At 37.1% G+C, this 20,392-nt stretch overlaps 1 protein-coding gene across 1 annotated transcript in view; it reads right to left on the bottom strand.

Moving 5' to 3' along the window:
* ADGRV1 (adhesion G protein-coupled receptor V1) overlaps positions 1-20,392 on the bottom strand; it is a 531,821-nt gene that overhangs the window by 382,824 nt on the left and 128,605 nt on the right. Inside the window, exons 51-58 of the mRNA XM_059919079.1 lie at positions 16,270-16,492; positions 15,733-15,937; positions 10,870-11,016; positions 7,962-8,217; positions 6,301-6,503; positions 4,862-5,038; positions 4,310-4,492; positions 1,663-1,842 (exon numbers count right to left, since the gene is read on the bottom strand). Of these exons, the coding sequence (XP_059775062.1) occupies positions 1,663-1,842; positions 4,310-4,492; positions 4,862-5,038; positions 6,301-6,503; positions 7,962-8,217; positions 10,870-11,016; positions 15,733-15,937; positions 16,270-16,492 (1,574 nt within the window). The remainder of the gene's footprint in view (positions 1-1,662; positions 1,843-4,309; positions 4,493-4,861; positions 5,039-6,300; positions 6,504-7,961; positions 8,218-10,869; positions 11,017-15,732; positions 15,938-16,269; positions 16,493-20,392) is intronic.

The raw sequence follows: 20,392 nt of genomic DNA, 5'->3' as shown, positions 1-20,392 counted from the left end.
TGGGTACCTTAAATCTTACTTTTAGACTATAAGACAAGTTGGAAATCTGAGGCTATTACAATAAGACAGTAGTTCCCAGATCAAGGATGCACTAAGTTATTGCGGTAAGGTTTACGACAGTAGTTAAGATAGAATGAATAAACAGAAATTATTTACGAATAGTAGCATAACTCTTTCATTTTCTCAAAAGGTGAGAGAAACCTGTAAATATACCATCCAATGGCTAAGTCCAAAAGTGTGACAAAGTTAAAAGCAAAAACATTATTATAACATTTCATCAGTTGGAGGTTGGACTACTTAAACCCTGAACCTTTTATCTAACCTCAGAACGTAATAGAGAATACATTTTTAGTACATTTAATACATTTTCTAAAAATAAATTTCATACTCGTATATATTAAAATATTTCTCTGCATATATGCAAAGAAGGCCTGGATGGAAATATGACAAAATACTAGTGATATCTATCTTAGAGCAATAATATTATGGGTACTTTTACTCTTTTCTTTATACATCTTGTATTTTCCAGACTTTTTAGGTTGCCTAGAAAACATTCACAGCTACTCTTTTGTGAATCTACCACTCTTTACAAACACTTATTTCTGCTCATTCCTTTCTCAAGGAAGAAAGAGTCTCAAATAGGCTACAGCAGTAGAAGGGTTCTGTTCCTTTTATAGTTTCCATTTTCTTATGAAGTTGAAATTTCAATGATCAAATAATTAGGCAATTATTAGGGTTTATCTAAATTTTGGAGCATCTAGGAAGCCCAGCCCTGATAGCCAAGCTGCAGGTCTAGCCTTGCATCCACTGAACAGTAAAGACAATAGGCATTAGAACAATTTTCTATTATTTAAAATGATCTATGGTGAATTACTGATTACCTATAAGTGATTAAATAAAGGGAATGGTGACAAAGGAGCCAAAAAGTTGCTGTGTCTATCGAAATTATCTAAATATTTGTATGATTATTTCATCTTGAAATTTCCTTTGAAAGGTAAAGTCATAATGATGATGATACAATCACTATGTCATAATAATTATGATATAGTTTATAGCACCTCATTGTATAGTTAGAGAGATAATTTTGTACTAGCCAAAGCTTCTTTTTCTCTCTCAGGGGTTGAACCAATAATAATTAGGCTCACTCTTGCAGGTCTTAGAAGTAGGCAGCCAATGAGAAGTAAGAGGGGAGAGAGAGAAGAAACACAGAGAAACACAGGAGCTGGGGTGACTGTAGTGTTTTGTTCAATATAAATCAAGATAGAGGGCCTGAAAGGTGGGGAATATAAATCCCTCCTCAGCTAAATCCATTCCTGGGGTGTAAAACTGGAGCATGACAGAATTTTGCCTCGTAATCAGGATGGCAGCCTGGTAGCAGAGCCGGTACAGAACAGCATGTATAGACAAAAAGTACCTCGTAGTCTATTACACCCCTTTGTAACTGCCTGATGTTAAGAGCTCTCACTACTATCAAACTGTGTGCACAGGTTTGCAGATTGGCCGCTAATTCAACAGCCAACTCAAAAGAGTCTTGAGAAAAGAACTGCAAGTAAAGACTAATGCAGAGTTTTTTTTTTAAAAAGAAAAAGACCTTTCTACTATAAATTACACGAAAAATTAGCCTAGGGGAAGGCACCCCCTTTCCTGATACATTTCACTTACAGTCTTTTCTTCAAATCCAAACACTCCAAATGGAGAATCATTCTGTGGAATAACAACAGTTACCACAACATCTTCTCCAAGTCTGCCACCTCCAGCCACCCTGATTAAGGAAATATTGAATATCTCCACGAGTTCAAATTCAGCATCATCAATTATGGTGATTTCTATCACTGCAATAACCTATAAAAGAAAAGAAAGAAAGAAGGAGAAGAGGGAGGGAGAGAAGGAAAAAGGGAGGGAGAGAGGCAGAGAGGGTAAAATGTAATAGCAATTTTTGATCGCATACATTTTAACTTTTTAGTTGAAACTTAGAAACATAGTACCAAAGAAAAAAGCAGGAACTTTTGCCTGTGGTGTTCATAATACTATTTTAAAGTTAGGGAATTCCCTGGCGGCCCAGGGGTTAGGACTCTGCGCTCTCACTGCCGAGGGCCTGGGTTCAACCCTTGGTCAGGGAACTAAGATCCCAGAAGCCGTGCAGTGTGGCCAAAAATTTTCTATAAAAATTTAAAAATTTAAAAAAAAAGAAGTCATATATTTATAGTATTTCAAAGTCAAAACTTTTCAGTCTATTGTTTCCAAGATAAAGGAAATTATACATGTAATAAAATATAGGATAATTTATAGATTCAAAAAACCAATGAAGGCTTATTCTTTTTTTTTTTTTAAGAATTGTTTCTTTCTTTTTTTTTTTTTTTAATTTTATTTATTTATTTATTTTTGGCTGTGTTGGGTCTTCGTTTCTGTGCGTGGGCTTTCTCTAGTTGCGGCGAGCGGGGGCCACTCTTCATCGCAGTGCGCGGGCCTCTCACTGTCGCGGCCTCTCTTGTTGCGGAGCACGAGCTCCAGATGCACAGGCTCAGTAGTTGTGGCTCACGGGCCTAGTTGCTCCGCGACATGTGGGATCTTCCCAGACCAGGGCTCGAACCCATGTCCCCTGCATTGGCAGGCAGATTCTCAACCACTGCACCACCAGGGAAGCCCTGAAGGCTTATTCTTGAAGAAAAATATTTAAAATGTCATGCAGGCTCCAATAACCACTGCACAAACATAAATTTCAGTATATTTAGCATTAATACGACCTGATATAAAATGGTACCATATAAATTATTACTGTCTTCTGTAACTAGAATAAATCCCTTCGGTTTCAAATTACTGTTCTTGTAATGTAGGGAAAAAGGCAGGAAGAAAACCCAAATTTCATGTTTTTAGAACTTTGTGATCAGGAGTTCATTCATCTGTCTGGATCTATGTTAAAAGTTTTTATAACTTATAAATGAGTAAAACTTTGGTCCAGCTTGTGATTTCACTATTAGTCATAAAAATATCCCAGCTCTATGTCCATATTTAAAATATTTTTCTGTATCCCAAAGGGAAATGACACAGACATTTATCAAAAAATTAAGTTTTCCTACCTAAATCCACCTTTAATATAATAACAGAGAAAAGTGAGAAATCTGGACGTCACATTCAGAGAAAGAGAAACCTGAACAAAATCAAATGCTAAAATATAAGCTTGTCAAAATGCACCTCAAATCAGTACTGTAGAACACAGAATACTTTCCCTACAGGATGTTAAATTTAAGAATAATGATGATCCTAAGGGTGCTGCTAAGTGATGGGACTTTAACTTCATGAAAAGAATAAAGTCCTGATAATATAAAGTTGGAAGGTTACTTCAATGAAAAATCAATTTATTTGTTTCTACTTTTAACATGAAAATCTGCATTTCCCCTCCTTTTAGTAGGAAATGTTTTAAAGTCTTAAATTTGTTAAAATCTCATGATTTCAAATAGTAACAATAGACCTTTATATGTAGGAAAATCTAGATCTGTATGCTTATCTTTTAGCAGTAATTACTATCCCCCTAACGGCAACTAATAAGTTGATGCCCACTGTGCAAATCTGTGCAGGCAAAATCAGACTGCATGTAAATAGATACTGCTATTTGAAGTTACTAACATTTTCATGGTTGTTCACATGCTTTTTCCACTTACTGATTTAAAAATTTATCAAAACACCTTATTCTTACATATTGCAAAATGCCCAGTTCACAAGCTTACAATTTTTAAGGAATATTTTATAATTTTTAAGATTGGTTGGCCCAAATCTAGAATACTGTTTTTCAATTTTTTCCAGTTTTAACTACTTTGTTCCTTTTCTATCATTTTAGTGTTTTTTAATTGTAAAAAAAAATCTTTGGGTAATAATAAATGTACATAATAATAAATGTCTTTAGTAATAAATGCATACACTTTTACTGCAAATCCTAAAAAAATTTTATATTTATAATCATTAAGAAATAAATAGAATAAAAGAACCTGAAGTTCATAGGAATAGTCTAGTTCATCAGGCAGTATTTTATACATTCTTAGACACTTCCTAGCCAGTTATTATCATTTTATAACTTCTATTTAAAATAGAGTAAGGTGGGGAATTTCAGAGAGGGTAAGATTCTTGCCTATTTATATTCTCTTCCCCTGTCCATTAAAAAATTATACATTAACTAATGATATCTCTGTTGGCTTGACATGGAAATTTAGAATTTAATACATTCAGCAATCACTACTACACATTCATTTGGTGGATGCCTATAAAATGTTTCAAGTACAACCAAAAAATGTTAATATGTCCATAACTAGCATACTTGTCTATCTGCAAATTCAAGAATCCCGTGAGATGGCTTAAAGTCTTCCAGGCCAGCACTGTCCAGTGTTGCTTTCCAATAAACAGTTACTGCCCCAAAGCTTCCAGCCAGCCGGATTACAGGAACTTGAAGAATGTTCAGGGGTGGAGGTACCTCATAGGCAGTAATAACTCCACCAATATCCTTTTAATAAAGAATATAAGTTAAAATGCAAGACAAAAGTAATTCATATAAGTCATCACGTTCTAAATTTATTATTTCTACTATTAGTTCTTATACTTCACTCTTCAAAGTAGAAATCAATAGTTGACTATAAGTATGCATATTCGGTCTTCAGAACTCTTACATTTAAATGCAATGTAAATAAACTTGCTTAATCCTTTGTTCTAGCTCAAAGAGAACTGAGAGTTAGGCTATAAGAAAAACTTTAAGACGGGTATTTGTTAATACCTACAAGAAAAGTCAATTATTTTTCAGAAAATAAATGACACTGGCCAAATCAGCAGGTACAAGCTTTTGTTATTACTATAAATACGTGAAAGTTCCTCTCACTCTGGTAACATGAAACTTAAATATTCCTCTGGGATCATCATTTTCTTCAATCATTATCTCAACTATTTCCATCCCAGGCCTCCGCACACTTGGCTGTCCTGCAGAGAAGTGAGAGTTCACCAGGTACACCTCAGTGATGTTGACAATAAACCCTTCCTCCAGCTCGGCGGCATCATCCTGGGGGTAAGGAACAGGGGGAGGGGAGAGAGACGGTGTTTTATTTTTTTAAATATATTGAATTTGCATTGGAAAGACAATATTTTTCAGTAAAGAATGACTGTCCACAGGCATGGGCAGCTCTACCACACATATAAAAAAAGATTCCTTTTTATATTTTAGTACATCCCCACTGACAACTTCAGAATCTTAGGAGATATTCAAGCTTATCAGTGATGTTTCAATGGAAGCCACATACTCATGAGCAAGTAAAATAATTTTTTAAAAGTATCTAGCCTACAATTCTGACCCCATCCTACTGAATATGTTTTACATATATAACATCCCCTCAATTTAGGAGAAACTGGTAAATGCTACATACATCTCAAAAAGTGAAAGCTCTGGACTTGTAAATCTAATTATAATCCTATATTTTAATTAACTTTTTAAAAATTGTTACCTTATTTTTCAATAGGTAATAAAAAATTTCAAAAGATAGAAAGAATACCTAGTGAAAAGGAAAGGAAACCTCCGCTCTGCCCCATCCCTTACATCTTTCCAGAATGTCCTCTCCAGAAGCCACTATTACCTAATACCACTAATACCACTATTACCACTATTAATAACACTAATATTATTATACAATATTATATTCATTTAATAGGATATGATAATTAATATTATATGTAGGACTATAATATATAAATACAATATTTAATTATATATTAGTGATAATACTATTAACAAATTTCAGTTTCTTGGGCATCACTACAGATGTATATACACATTCTCTTTAGACAAAGGAGAGAAAGAGAGCGAGAGCACTAAAACCAGATCTAAACCCCATCTGAAGACTAATCTTAATTCAAGTGATTGTATCATGGAATGAAAACATCGTCCTATAAAACCAATAATAAAAATAACCATATTGACTTGGGTATTTTATTCATTCAATCATTAGTTGAAAACAACTAACAAAGCAACAGAATAGAGGATCCAACCAGACACATAATCAATCCAGATTCAATGCTTCAAAGTTCATTCAAACAATATTCCAGTTCAAAAATAAATATAAACAATTAATACACTTGTTATTTTATCTTTCAGTTATCAAATAGTCATTCATTATTAAATATTAGGGTGGGTGGGAGCATTAGAGTACTTGTATCTTTATATTTAAAAAGCACCCTTTTTAAAGATTTTACCTTTAAGAGCATCACATTTTTATCTTCAAGAGTATTTTCCTCTATTTTACATCACATTCATTGCAGCCTTAGACTCACCGGCAAAATGGCAACTTTGACATAAGTTTCTTTTATGTTTTCTTTCATTATTATCATTGTTTCTTGTAGCACATAATCTTCATTCTCAGTGGCTTGATTACTGACGTGCAGTAAGAAATTGGGTTTAGCAACCAAATGAATGGCTATGTCTCCAAGCAGTCCTTTATTTCGAACAATTTGTAACTGAAGAGTGGTGATGTTCTCTGTGAAACAGACATGCCTTAAGTAAGTAAGCTTTTCTATTTGCTATTGATGTTATTCCAAGCACTTAGGATAGAATGCTCTGCACTACCCCTTTCAGACAGGTAAAAAAGAGAGGTAAAACAAAGACAATGTGTACTCCCAAGGAGTATTTAGTGTTTTATCCACCTTGTCTCCAAAGTTGTGCTGAGAATCACCACACGCTGTTAGCATTATATCCCAGTTCTAAACCCTCACTTTTGGTACTCTGATTCACTCTCCTATGTTGCACATGTCATGCACTTTAACAGAAACTGCTGAAAATCTTAGGAAAGTGCATACCTGCTGGTTGAGCAGAGGGGCTAATTACAAATGCTAGGAAGATTCTTTGAAAATGCAAAATTAAGCACACAGAGTCATCATTTAATAACTAATCATTAGAAGAAGAGCAATTTCGTTCTTACAGTAAAGGTGGCTATCACAAAGTTCAAAGTATTTCCCAGCACGTATTTTTTATTTCATTTCTTAGATTTTTAAAATTTAATTTGCTATATAAATGAAAAAAATGCTTGTCAATTTCCCCACCAGTCTGTGAATTTCTAATGACCAAATACCGTGTCTTTGTTTCCAGAACACATAGCACAATTTCTGGTACTTACTAGGTACTTCAAAAATGATTGTTGAATGGATAAATGAACAGATCATTTTATTTTAAGATTGTTCTTTCTATTCCGATATATACAGATATATAAAGACCTAGATGCATCATTACATGCCATTTTTTTCCATCAACTCTTTAAATAAAAGGTCCTTGAAAGATGTCCATGTTCCTATCTGAAAATTTTAGCGCCTTCACATATTCTTAATACATATATATTATATATAACCTTTTATTCAAATAAGTCAAATGACCTTTATCTATAAAAATCTATTTATTCTACAGTTGATAAGAATAGTCATTTAGACAAAGATGTCAACACTAAGCTCAAAGGAAACAGGAAAAGAGGCACTGATCACTTACGCTTCACAGAAAAAATATTATTCTAATTACTGCTTTGGGTTTAATAATTAACACCTCGAGTACCACATGCATTTCTCTGTGCTGCTCATTGTTTTCTATAATTATTGAAAATCTATAGCGGAGAAATCTGAGTGGGGAAAGAGAACAGATATATCAAAAATGACAAAGAGAAAGTAAAATAAAAACCAAACACTTCTAGTACAATGATTTACTAAAATATTATTATTTCTATTATGACAGCAATGTCTCAAAAAGTAAAAGTATTTCATATAGCCATATCACTGTGTAATGACATGATCAGGAAATTTAATAAAGACAAACAAAAAGTAAAAAAGGATTGAGTATGACCTGTCAAACTGGAAAATATCATGTAAAAAGAAACTTACATCCCTAGTAAATATTAGAATTAAGTCATCCAATAAAACTTACTAGAACCTGGAAAATATTTAACAGGATTTACCTTTAGGCTCTGCCACTCTAACGAAGAGAAACTCAGCATGCCAGCCCACCAAGCCATAGGGCGAGTCATTGGGCAGAGTGGTTATCACAGACTTGTTTCTTTTCTGATCAACAGTAGCACCTTTTGATGGGTCCTCAACCCCTTCTGTGATAATACGGATGAGTGTTACAATCACAATCTCTGACAACTCTGGTAGGTCATCAGCAAGAACAGTCAGAGTAATTGTAGACAGTGCCTGGCCTTCAGAAAATGAAATCTAAAATTTTAAAGAAAGAAGATTTTATTTATATTCTACTTATCACTGTACAGTAAGAATATCAAAAGGTTAGATTATCTTTTAATATCGACCATATCTTAAATAATGAGGTATTTAAGCGACATAATATGATCCTACAAATCAATCAAATGCCTTTCACATGAGAAGTAGAAGATTGTTAGGAAAAAGAAAGAGTAAACCACTGCTAAAACTTAGCTAATAAAACATATAGCCAAACTGTCCTATCCTGAAACCTACCTTCTTAATAAAATATTGAGTACATACTCTTTCTGGAAATTTAAGTCCTGGATACCATATATAAAAATCTAAAAACATAAAAGCAGGTGGCATATAGTTTAAACATTTTTCTCTACAGAACTTTTGCTAGGAGTGCTACTTCCCTCACCTAAACTCTGAATAGATGTATTATTTAACAATGAATCAATCAAAATAGAAATAGAGAGAGAAAGATAGGCAGAGATACAAATCAGAGTCTCTCTCTCCTCCTGTGTCTCCACTGTCTGAAGAGTCAAACCTAAATTTGCTAAAAGCATCTGAAGTCCTTTCTGATAGGGCTTCTGTCTGCTTCTTGAATGTCATTTCCCTTTTTTCCCCATCTCAGACTTTATTCTCTAGTAATAGGGATACAAACTATTTACAACAATTCAAACTAGCATTACAGGCCTATTTTGCTGACACTCATCTCTCTACCTAGAGAAGGCACTTCAGGATGTAAACTCAAGAGCTTTATTAATAAAATCAGGAGTCAGAAAACTACTGCCCTTTGGTCAAATCCATTTTTTATAAATTAAGTTTTATTGGAAAACAGAAAAGGTCATTTGATAACATACTGTCTATTGCTTCCCTTGTGCTACAAGGGCAAAGCTGATAGCTGGGAAAGAGAACATATAGCCCTCAACGTCTAAAATATTTACTATCTGGCCCTTTACAGAACTTACTGACCTTTGGATAAGATAATTCTCTTCCAAAATACAGTCCAGGGCTTCCCTGGGGGCGCAGTGGTTAAGAATCTGCCTGCCAATGCGGGGACATGGGTTCGAGCCCTGGTCTGGGAAGATCCCACATGCCGCAGAGCAACTAAGCCCGTGTGCCACAACTACTGAGTCTGCGCTCTAGAGTCCACAAGCCACAACTACTGAGCCTGTGCGCCACAACTACTGAAGCCCTCATGCCAAGAGCCCATGCTCTGCAACAAGAGAAGCCACCACAATGAGAAGCCCGCACACTGCAACGAAGAGTAGCCCCTGCTCGCCACAACTAGAGAAAGCCCGTGCACAGCAACAAAGACCCAATGTAGCCAAAAATAAATAAAATAAAATAAATAAATACATTTTTAAAAAATACAGTCCATACCTAAGATACTATTGTGTATTTAAATTAGAAATAATTTTAATCATGCTTATATAAGAAATATTAATTGGGGAAACATATTATAATTCAGAACACACAGCACCTGAGAGATAGAACTTACAGTTTTGGTAGCTTGAATAAAGTAAATATTCACTGCAAGAAAATTTGCCATAATATTCTTAAGACACTGAAGCTTCAATCACCTTTCAAATGATACAGAAACCAAGAAATGATGAACCATAATATACACCCATCCTTTTTAGAGACAATTCCACGAGGGGTCTTTTAAAAGCACTCTTCAGAGAAGCATTTCGGCCAAATATACAGATTAATCTATGAAACCCAAGACAAGTCAAGGAACCCATCTTCCAGTTAGGAACTAAAGTCCCCTTGAATCCTCACTTTGTTAGTCATTTACTTCTCTGGCCCATTCTGAGTCCATTCTTGAACCTGTGTCACAATTGTCTTCTACCCTCCAACAGTAGATAATGTGATCCTCTGTCCAGATCCCTTTGTGGGACTGATGCACGCATCCCCCAGCTGCTGGGAATAACAGCTTCTGTATTTCTCACTGGGAACTGTCCTTAGCTGCAGCAAACTATTTCACCCCAGGTTATGCCTCAACCAAAAGATGACCAGAGGTCAAGGACAGCTAAAACAGGATGCAACATTATATCCTCTCGCCCCAACTGGAAACAAGTCCAAAGGACAAGCTCAGCTCCAAAACTCAACCTCAGGGACAACTGTCCCTGTGGATCAACTTCTCCCTCTGCACATGACTGCCTTCCTCACTTCCTTATACGTGCTCTTCCCAATGAACATTTGGCCCACAACTCTCAATCTCAGAGTCTATTTATAGGAAACTCAACCTACATCACTCAGCAACTCTGGTCTACTTTTCCATACTTCTGGTTATTTCACTGGACTTGTTCCCTATTTACTGCTTCTATTCTACCCAAATCTCGAAACCACATTTCCAGCCCCAGCTGGATTAGTTTTATCTTTCTGACAGTGTAATACATCCATAATTTGGCCAACCAGTGTATTGAATCTCAAAAGGGATGATGTTTTTACAGACAATTTTGGTATTATAGGGAAAAAAGAAAAATCACAACAATAAAACTAACCTTAACTTGTATCCCTCTCTATGGTGATTAGGAGGAATCCAATGCTGACATGGTCAAACTCAAACACTTCACCCACAAGACAGGGTTTGGTCTCATGCATCAATAGTAACCATAATTTAAAAGTGACTCTCCTATAATTTCGTAAATTACATACCACTCCTGAGGTAGGAAATATATCACTAATACTTCTGTCAGCTTCCCACGCTACAGTTATACGACCATATGTTCCTTTTAAGCGTTCAACGTTCAAGGTTACTAGGCTATCTTGCTCCATTTCCTCCACCTGTTTATATAATGAATTCTGAAAAATACACAGGAAGTCATAAGGGGTTATTTGAAATCATCTAAGCAGACTTTTAGGTCATGCTATTATGCATTTGCAAACTTCACAGTACTAAGCAACATGACATATTATGTAAAAAAACAATATTTAAAAAACAGTAATATAGGATGACCAAGATTTTACTTTAAAACATGCATGTCTGAATAAGTAAAAGACTAAGTTAAAGTAAATGAAAAGGTTAATTTTTATAGGATTTTTTTCCAGGTTCTATATTTTTCAAATTTTCTTCAATAAACATACTATTTTTATACTCAGAAAGCATACACATTTTTAAAAGGAGTATACATAGCATGTAAATAGCTTATACAACAGAAGTGTCATAGAGAGAGTTAGAAGAACAGAGAAATCTTCTTCCTCCCCTATGTTAAGCTCTGGCAATCCCTCTAGGTCTTTGTTTCCTGTTTGTAAAATAAGTGTTTGGTCTACATGGTCCCCAAGGACCCACCCAAATGTAATGACATCATGAGAAGCAGTGAGCTCTTACTGATCATTTACAAAAGTCTCTTATCCTTAAATTCATATCCTCTGAAACGTTTCTATAGGCTGTGATGTTTCCATGGATGATGTTTCATTCTTAGCTCATGGTCTTTACCACTGTTTTTCCTGCCAGAACGATCCTTTTCCCTCATGTAAGAATCTCTTACTCTCTTCTTCTCACCTATACTTCTGAGCCTCTTTCCTTTGTTCCAAACTGATTGCTGCCTCTGTGTGACTATAACATTCTTTGCCCAAGGCCTGCAACTTCTCTTGCCAGCCATTTAATGAACGCTTCCTCAAAATTAATACTCCAAAAAATCCCTTCTTACAATAACCTTTGTTTCTCCGTAGGCAATACAGCAAGAACACAGAGTATAAAGATTTTTTTAAATCTTTCCAGTAAGATGGTTCTCGTCTTTTTACTTACTTTTACTTAATCTAAAAAAAGACCCCCCCCATTAACTTCTTAAATGAAATTAAGAAATTTCATTTAAGCTTATGTAAGCTTCCAGTTAGAATGCTAACTTGAGTAGATATCCAATCCTATAGTGTTTTACACAGCATTTTAACACATTGTTACAGATGTTACATAGTAGTAAAATCTTGCTCAAGGCAATCACACATTCCTACAGAAAGTGCTTTGATTTTAAAAGATGCATATAATTTGTTCACAAAAGACAATGCCTTTTAAAAAAAAAAAGAAAGAAAATGCTTTTTAAAAAGAGAAGCCTCTCTCAGGCTTCATGCCATCTGTTAACAAGGATTAGTAAAATGAGGATTAATACAGCCAGAAAATATTCAAGAAATTCTCAACATCTACTAAGTCTCATCTTGGAACCAGGCTGTCCAGACACGAGAGGCCTGTACTGAGGAATTTTCCTAAGCGGATTGAAGAAACCTAGGATACTATCTATTGGCAAGGATCAGACCATGGTGACTTCGTGTGTCTAGAACAGTTGTGAAACAGGCTTCATAAAGCGCGATCTGTGCTTAAACAGCTGAGGAACAGAATGTACTCCCCACCTGCGGCACAGCTCCCGGTGAGAAGATGAGGCTGAGCTGCACAGCATTTGGGTTCTGCCCCAGGAGCCCCAGCTCTGCCCTCCATAGTTGTATGAGATCCTGAGAAGGCCCCGTGAGTCTTCTGTTTCCTCCCCTGCATAATGACAGGCTCACAGGAAGCACCTACAGAGTGCCAGGCACTTGCCTGGTTCAGGGAAAGCTGCGAGGAAAGCAGTATGCCAGCTCTCATATTCTTTAATTCTAGTAAAAAGAAACTGGCAATAGACAAATCAGGCCATTGTAAGTGCCATAAGGAAGATTAAGGTGTAATGAAGAATGATGGTGGGAGTCACAATTATCAGCAAGAAAAGGCCTTTGTGTAAGATGGCATTTCAGCAGTGAGGAAACAAGTCATGTGAATACCTGGTGGGGAGAGAAGTTGTCTTCTTTCTTTCTAATCCTAACCACGCAGCTCACATCTTAGAGCTACTCTGTCCTACACAGCAGCTCCTGGCCACATGTGGCTACTGAGCACTTGAAATGTGGCTAGTCTTTAAGTGTAAAAATGCATACTGGATTTGAAGACAAAATATGGGAAAAAAAGGATGTGAAATATTTCATAAGTAATTTTATGTTGATTACATGTTGAAACAATATTTCAAATATATTGGGTTAAATGAAATATAACATGAAAACTGACTTCACCTGTTTCTTTTTACTTTTTTAATGGGGCTTCTAGAAAACTCAGAATTACCCAGGGGCTCATATTATATTTCTATTGGGCAGAGGTGCCTCAGAGGAAGCTGACCTGCCTTTGGCTCCAGAGACGGGACAGAGCAGGTAACAGGGTGACCCTACGATCCTTGCAAGGAATTGACTCAGGGTATTAGTAAGTCCAATCTTATCCCCCCAAGCTGCTCCTCTTACAGTGGTTGTGTCTTGGTGAAAGGCACATTCCTGCTCCCCATAGCTCTATCATTTGCTGCTGAATTACTGCAATAGTCTCCTAGTCTATTTCTGTCCTTGCCCACTTACAATCTAGTCTCAATTCTATGAACAGAATGTCCTTTAAAAGTGCAAGTTGGATCAAATTTCTCTTTTACCCCAGTCCTCCAAAAGCTCCCAGTTTCCCTCAGAGGCCAAATTCATGAAAATACTAAGGGGCTCGTGCAGGAAAGAGTTAAGGTAGCAGGCTTGACCGCTATCCTTCAAAAGGTCTACGGGGTTCCTTCTTGGCTGATGTCTGGGAACCTGGATATCGGGAGGGTTCTCACCATCCACAGAACTGATAACCAGCTTCTTGTGCCTGAACTGTTTGTACACACAATGTGGTTGATACTGAACACTCCTTTTCCTTCTGGGACTCTGGAATTTTGTTCTATGCCAGGTACAGGGTGTCTATGTGATCAGCCCCCAGTTAAAACCTTGAGCGCTGAGTCTCTAATAAGCTTCCCTGGTCAGCAACACTCACACGCGTTATCACAACTCAACTTGACGCTGGGGGAATTGATGTGTGTCCTGTGTGACTCCACTGGGAGAGAAGGCACCTGGTTTCCTCTGGAGTTCACCCATGAGCCTTTTCCCTTGGCTGATTTTGCTTTGTAACCTTTCACTCCAATAAATCAGAGACATGAGAAAGACTAAATGCTGATCCTGTGAGTCGTCCTAGCAAGTCGCTGCAACTGTGGGTGCTGGTGGGGACCCCGACACGGGGCCCTGGCCCTTCATCTCCCCTAGTAACTGGCTTCAGCCACAGTGGCCTTCTCGCTGCACCAGAGGAGCAAGGCTTCACGTCCGGGCCTCTGCCCTTGCTGATGGGTGCCCCTGCCTTGAATGTTCTCCCCCGAGATATGCACAGAACTCCCTCCCTCATCTCCTCCAGGCCTTTGCCCTATGTCACTTGCTCAGCGCAGCCCTCCCTGATTTTTTTGATTTCCCAGCACACAACCTCCACCTCCTCCCTCACTCCCCATCTGCCTTCCCTGTCTAATGTTTCTCCATGGCACTTATTAACATCAGCTATGGTACAGATGTTTCTTTTGTCTTCGCTTATTGTCTGTCTCCCCTTGTCCTCTCTAGAATCTAAGGACCAGGAGGACGGAGATTTTTACTGTTTTATTTTCTAACATATCTCTAGTATCTGAAACAGCATCTAGTACATGGAAGGTGTTTATTAAATACCTGCTACATGAATGAATAAATAACTGAGTAAGTGGGCTTGTTACCCAGTTCCGGCCAATGAGACATAAGAAGAGGCTTTTGGGAAACTTCTTCCTTACACAGAGAGCCACATAAAGCATCTCTCTCTCTGCAAATGGACATGAACAAGAAAGCAGTAGCCCTAATGATAGCATCAGCTTTCAAACAACAAAACGAAAGGTTAGCTTTCTGCTGGCAAAATAGACAGATGAAAAGAATCTGAGCCATAGTGACACAGCAGAGTATCCAGTCAACCCCAAGCCCACCTTCTCTGTGGACACGCCCTAGGTGTTTTAAGCCAGTTTCAGTTCAGTTTTCCTTATTTGCAGAATATTTCGGAGAAAAACACAAGATACCTGCAGCTGTAACTCTAACTAAGAAATCGTGATACATTTTGCAAATAGGACTAAATGATGCAATATGAAGGTTGTCCTTTTGCTCATTGGTAAAGGAATATGAATTCTGGGTACGGAAGTCAAACTGGAATAACTGGATAGCTCTCTTTCCTCAGGAGAAAGCATCTCCATGTGTACAGTGCACATACAGTTACAAACATCCTTCTCTCTCTTTCTCTTAATACACAGAAGTAACAAGGCGTAAAAGGACAGTAATGTATTTGTAGGTGATGTGTGTGACAAGACACAGTGCATAGTGTGTATTTGGAATCTGCTTCACCATTACCCTCTGGAAACAAGGGTAAGAGCAGAGCCAAACTCCTGGACCAAGGCCAACTGGTAACATTTCAAATTCAATCTTAGGAAAGGAATCAGTACCAAAAAAAACGTTAAGACAAGTTGACTCAAGGGTCCATTGTGCAAGTCTGTAAATTTCAATCATCAGTAGAATTCACCTTATAATGCAGAGTTGGGGATGAAGCAGGGAAAGGAAAAGAAGAGAGGCTTAAGACACTCAAAGTATGACTCACTGAGTGCTGACAGAAACTAATAAATAAATACAATGAATAAATCATTTGACGTCTAAGTGTGGAATTTTTACCTGAGCAAATCCAACAACTCCATAGGCATCATCATTAGACAGAATAGTTATTTTTACATAACCATTAATACCAATCTCTGCTCCTCCTTTGGGATTTTTAAGCTGAACTCTGAAGTATTCATCTTCCTCTGGAACTGTATCATCAAGGATATTTACCGCTATTATAGCTTCTTTGTCTCCAGGCTCAAATATCAATTCACCTGAACTAGCATAAGAAGTATATATAAAATAAGTCAACTACAACAAATTAAAGACATATAAATGGTAGATTAATCATAAAATTCTCATAATACTGATTAGTATTAAAAGTTTGCAGAAATCACATTTCATAAGTAAAATTTTAATCCAAAATGTTCATATACGACTAATTAACTTGGTAGAATAGATATTAGAAATATGGATAATAACCAAACTTCTGGCTTATTCATAGCTCTTATATTTTGTATATTCTTCCATCACTAGATAAAGACTTAGAAGGTAGGTACCATATAAAATTATGGTGAGACAAAGACATTCAGCATAAAATGTTGAACCTACCTAGGAATGAAGTCAGACTGGCTCGAGACATAGGCCAGTTCATATGTGTGTGAGTGGAAGGCTCCCGCAAGAGCAATTAAATGCTTGCTTGCATTAAGGGACTTTACTGTAACAGAGGCTGCATCATGAGCAGATGGTGCTTCCAGAAGAAAAGAGAATTGATTCAGCTCTGAATTCCAGCAGTAAAGAGCAGACACAGCTTGGCCAACAAGAAGTATGTGGACTAGAGGAAGGAGAGAAAAGGCAGCGAGAATGAAAAGTGAATGTCACCTCACCAGCTCCCCCCAGCAAAACCCTCCCACCTCTCAAAGTTCCATTGTGATTGCTGCAGTAACTAAATATGATTCAATTTCTGAAATAACTAGATATAAATAAAAATTTTTAAATACTGTGGAAGGTGCAAGTCAGCCTGACAGTGTACCCACAATCCACTTAAAAAAAAAAAAAAAATCACTGGATGATAAAACCCAAATGAATTTTGAACTCTTTTGTATTCATCTTAATATTTATTTATTGGATAGCATGGTAGGATATTTTTTTTTTAACAGCTTTTGGCTGATAGGCTGCATTCTTCTTAATTTTATTTATTTATTTATTTTTCGCTGTGTTGGGTCTTCGTTTCTGTGCGAGGGCTTTCTCTAGTTGCGGCGAGCGGGGGCCACTCTTCATCGCGGTGCGTGGGCCTCTCACTGTGGTGGCCTCTCTTGTTGCGGAGCACAGGCTCCAGATGCGCAGGCTCAGTGGTTGTGGCTCACGGGCCTAGCTGCTCCGCGGCATGTGGGATCTTCCCAGACCAGGGCTCGAACCCGTGTCCCCTGCATTGGCAGGCAGATTCTCAACCACTGCGCCACCAGGGAAGCCCGGTAGGATATTTTTAAAGTGAAAAAGACTCATAATCCCACCACTAAATGTTTCATTTTTATATTTTCCTTTCCAGTCACCATTCATATGAATTCATAATCGACACAGTCTAAATACAAAAAATCTTAATTAAAAAGCTTAATGCGAGAGAGTGGCATAGACATATATACACTACCAAATGTAAAATAGCTAGCTAGTGGGAAGCAACCGCATAGCACAGGGAGATCAGCTCGGTGCTTTGTGACCACCTAGAGGGGTGGGATAGGGAGGGTGGGAGGGAGGGAGATGCAAGAGGGAAGAGATATGGGAACATAAGTATATGTATAACTGACTCACTTTGTTATAAAGCAGAAACTAACACACCATTGTAAAGCAATTATACTCCAATAAAGATGTTTAAAAAAACATAAAAAAAAAAACAAAACAAAACAAAAAAAGCTTAATGTTATATTTATAGTATACATTATATATATATATAGCTTTATATTTTGCTATATAGCATTCAGATTTATAATTTTAATATACAGATACTAATCTACAGAGTTGATCTTTAAAATATATTTAGTTATTCCCCTACATTGGATGTTTATTTTTGTATTCTATTTAACTTGTGAATATTAATTAGAGACAGCATTCATCATTTTATTTATTTCCACCTGATAAATTCTTAAAGGTGTCCAAAGGATATTAACAAATTTATGATCTTAGAGTATATTCTGCCAATGCTTTCTGAAATGTTAGTAGGAAAGCATACTCTTAATAGTTCAAAGCAATGGTATATATTTATATCTGCAGAAATTAGGAGGGGAAGGGGGCTTACTACTCTGTGTATACCATTAAGCAATCTTCAGACTTAAAACTGGGAAGAAAAGTAGGAAATCATGGAGAAACGTACAAATTCCAGTACTTGGAAAAACACACTGGAATCTGAAGATATCAAATAAGTTTTACTGGGCATTAAAATAACATGTAGAACCAGAAACCATGAGTCTCTTCTAAAATTTTAGCCAATAGGTTGAAATGGAAAATCCCATATCCTTACTCTTAAATATCAAAAACTATTGATAATGTTTATTTATGGTAATTAATTTAAGTACTATTTCAGTTTAGTAAATATTATATAATAAAGATCAAAGAAGATTGTTATTAATAAACTTGCATTTTAAAACTGACCAAACATTTTTCATGAAGTTTTATAGTTATATACATTCAGTAAAGAGCAAACCCCTCAGATGAATCACATGTCTCAAGTTTAAGTGATTCTATAGTCCAACCAAAATCATAAACTAAAGTGTCCTGAACATCACTGATTATTTATCTTAACCCTTGGAGATATACCCTATTCAATTCCTCGCAATCTGATTAGAATGACAAGGCAGCAAATAGATCATCAGACATTCAGAGCAGGACATGTAGGGACTCAAATCTACATATATGTGTGCAGAGAGTACTTTCTCAGAAAACAGACATTCATATTTGTTCAAGATAATATTAGACAGAGAATTTATAAGGGGGGAAAAAATACTCCCTAAATCTCTATCTACTCTGGGGAACAGGATTTTTAACTAGTACTGATTACAGAATTCTCTTCCATACAGCAAACTATTAAAAAAAAAAAAAAGAAAAAATATCCCAAAGGAAGGAAACTGAATAAGATTATTTAAAAAGTAAGTGTAGACAAAGAAAAGTTCCATGACTAAATGCAAGAGTGAGCATTCCTAACATTTAGAGATCTGGGAATATAAAGAGGAACCAGTAAGAGACAGAGCAGCCAGAGAGGGCTGCATGAGAGGCAGTGTCCTCAGGAGAGTGCTGAGTTCCAGAGCACTGAGATGAAGGGAAGATTCTGACAAACGTTCGAGATACAATACACAGGGCACTATGGAAGGGGAGTTGGGGGAGGTGTGAATTGAGCATCTGGTCTGGAAATTAGGGCTCATATGGTCTAGAGCATGCATAGACCACATGGGGAAGAGCGTCTCTTTATCCCCAGGGGGCCTGGTCTTCTTAGGATGATTAAACAGGGATGAAGAGAGTGATGAATTAATACAAATAATCTCCAAAGACCATGATTTCCAAAGGTAATCGTTTTGATGAAACTTAAGAGTGCTCAGGGACTAGGGAGGGAGGGGTGAATTTTTCCAGCAACGTACAGAGCTTTGAGGATTAAAGGAGATAAAGTAAAGGACTAGAATAGGACCTTGGACATAATAAACATTCAGCATATGTTAGCTACAGATTTCCATCTTTCCTGACTCCTTTGTCATATATTCTCTTTAAAAAGTGGAATTCAGCAAAACTTGGTTCAAGGCCCCCTTCTCTCATACATACTACACAGTCTCTTTCTAGACAATTTCACCCCTGTCTGTAGTAAAATGACCCTCTGTACGTATAAAATCTGTAGCTGCGGTCTAGGTTTCTCTTCTAAGCTCCAACCAGTAACACTTATTGGTATCTAAATATCAAGACTCAAAGGCATTTCAAATTATCCCAACAAAACTCATTATCTCTGCCCCCAAAAGCCTGGTTTCCTCCCAGGGATCACCATAATAGTTAAGGGACTACCTCTCATCCATTAGTTGCAGAAATTAGGGCTCATCCTTGATATTCACTCTCTTACCTACTCCCATATGGAATCTATCATCAACTCCCAGGATTTTACTTGAGAGACAGCTTCTGAATTAATCTACTTCTCTGATTTTGCACCTGTATCACCTACCACTTTCCAAGCTCCAGCATTCAAGATCTTCAGTCTGAACTGTGATAAGAGCCTCCAGCTTGTCTACAGACATATTCTCTTACCAGCCTCTAAGCTTTTCTCCCATTGGTAGTCAACATTCCATTTTTAAAACACACACACACACACACACACACACAATATCTGTCTCTGTGTCTGTCTCCCTCTCTCTTTCTCTCTCTGAACGCTTCTCTTTTTCATCTCCTCATTATGTTCTCATAAAAGGCACCCTAATACCTACAGGATAAAGACAATAGCCCTTTAAGTCCCTATCTGGCCTATCTGATTACATCTTCAGTTATACCCTGGACCACTCTCCCCTCACTGCCACACTGGCCTCCTCCTGGTCCTTTGCCACACGCTGACCTCTTTACCCCTGCTGCTCCGTTTGCCTAGAGGCTGCCTCATGCTCAAATCTTTGCCTCATTAACTCTTATTCATCCTATAGTTCACAATTAAATGTTTCTTCCTTAAGAAAGCTTTCTGGGCATCCCTTAGACCAGGTCATTCATCTCCTCTCCATTT

This window comes from Balaenoptera ricei, chromosome 3, assembly GCF_028023285.1.
Source record: "Balaenoptera ricei isolate mBalRic1 chromosome 3, mBalRic1.hap2, whole genome shotgun sequence".
Classification (NCBI taxonomy): domain Eukaryota; kingdom Metazoa; phylum Chordata; class Mammalia; order Artiodactyla; family Balaenopteridae; genus Balaenoptera; species Balaenoptera ricei.
This window is presented reverse-complemented; position numbering and strand designations above follow the sequence as displayed.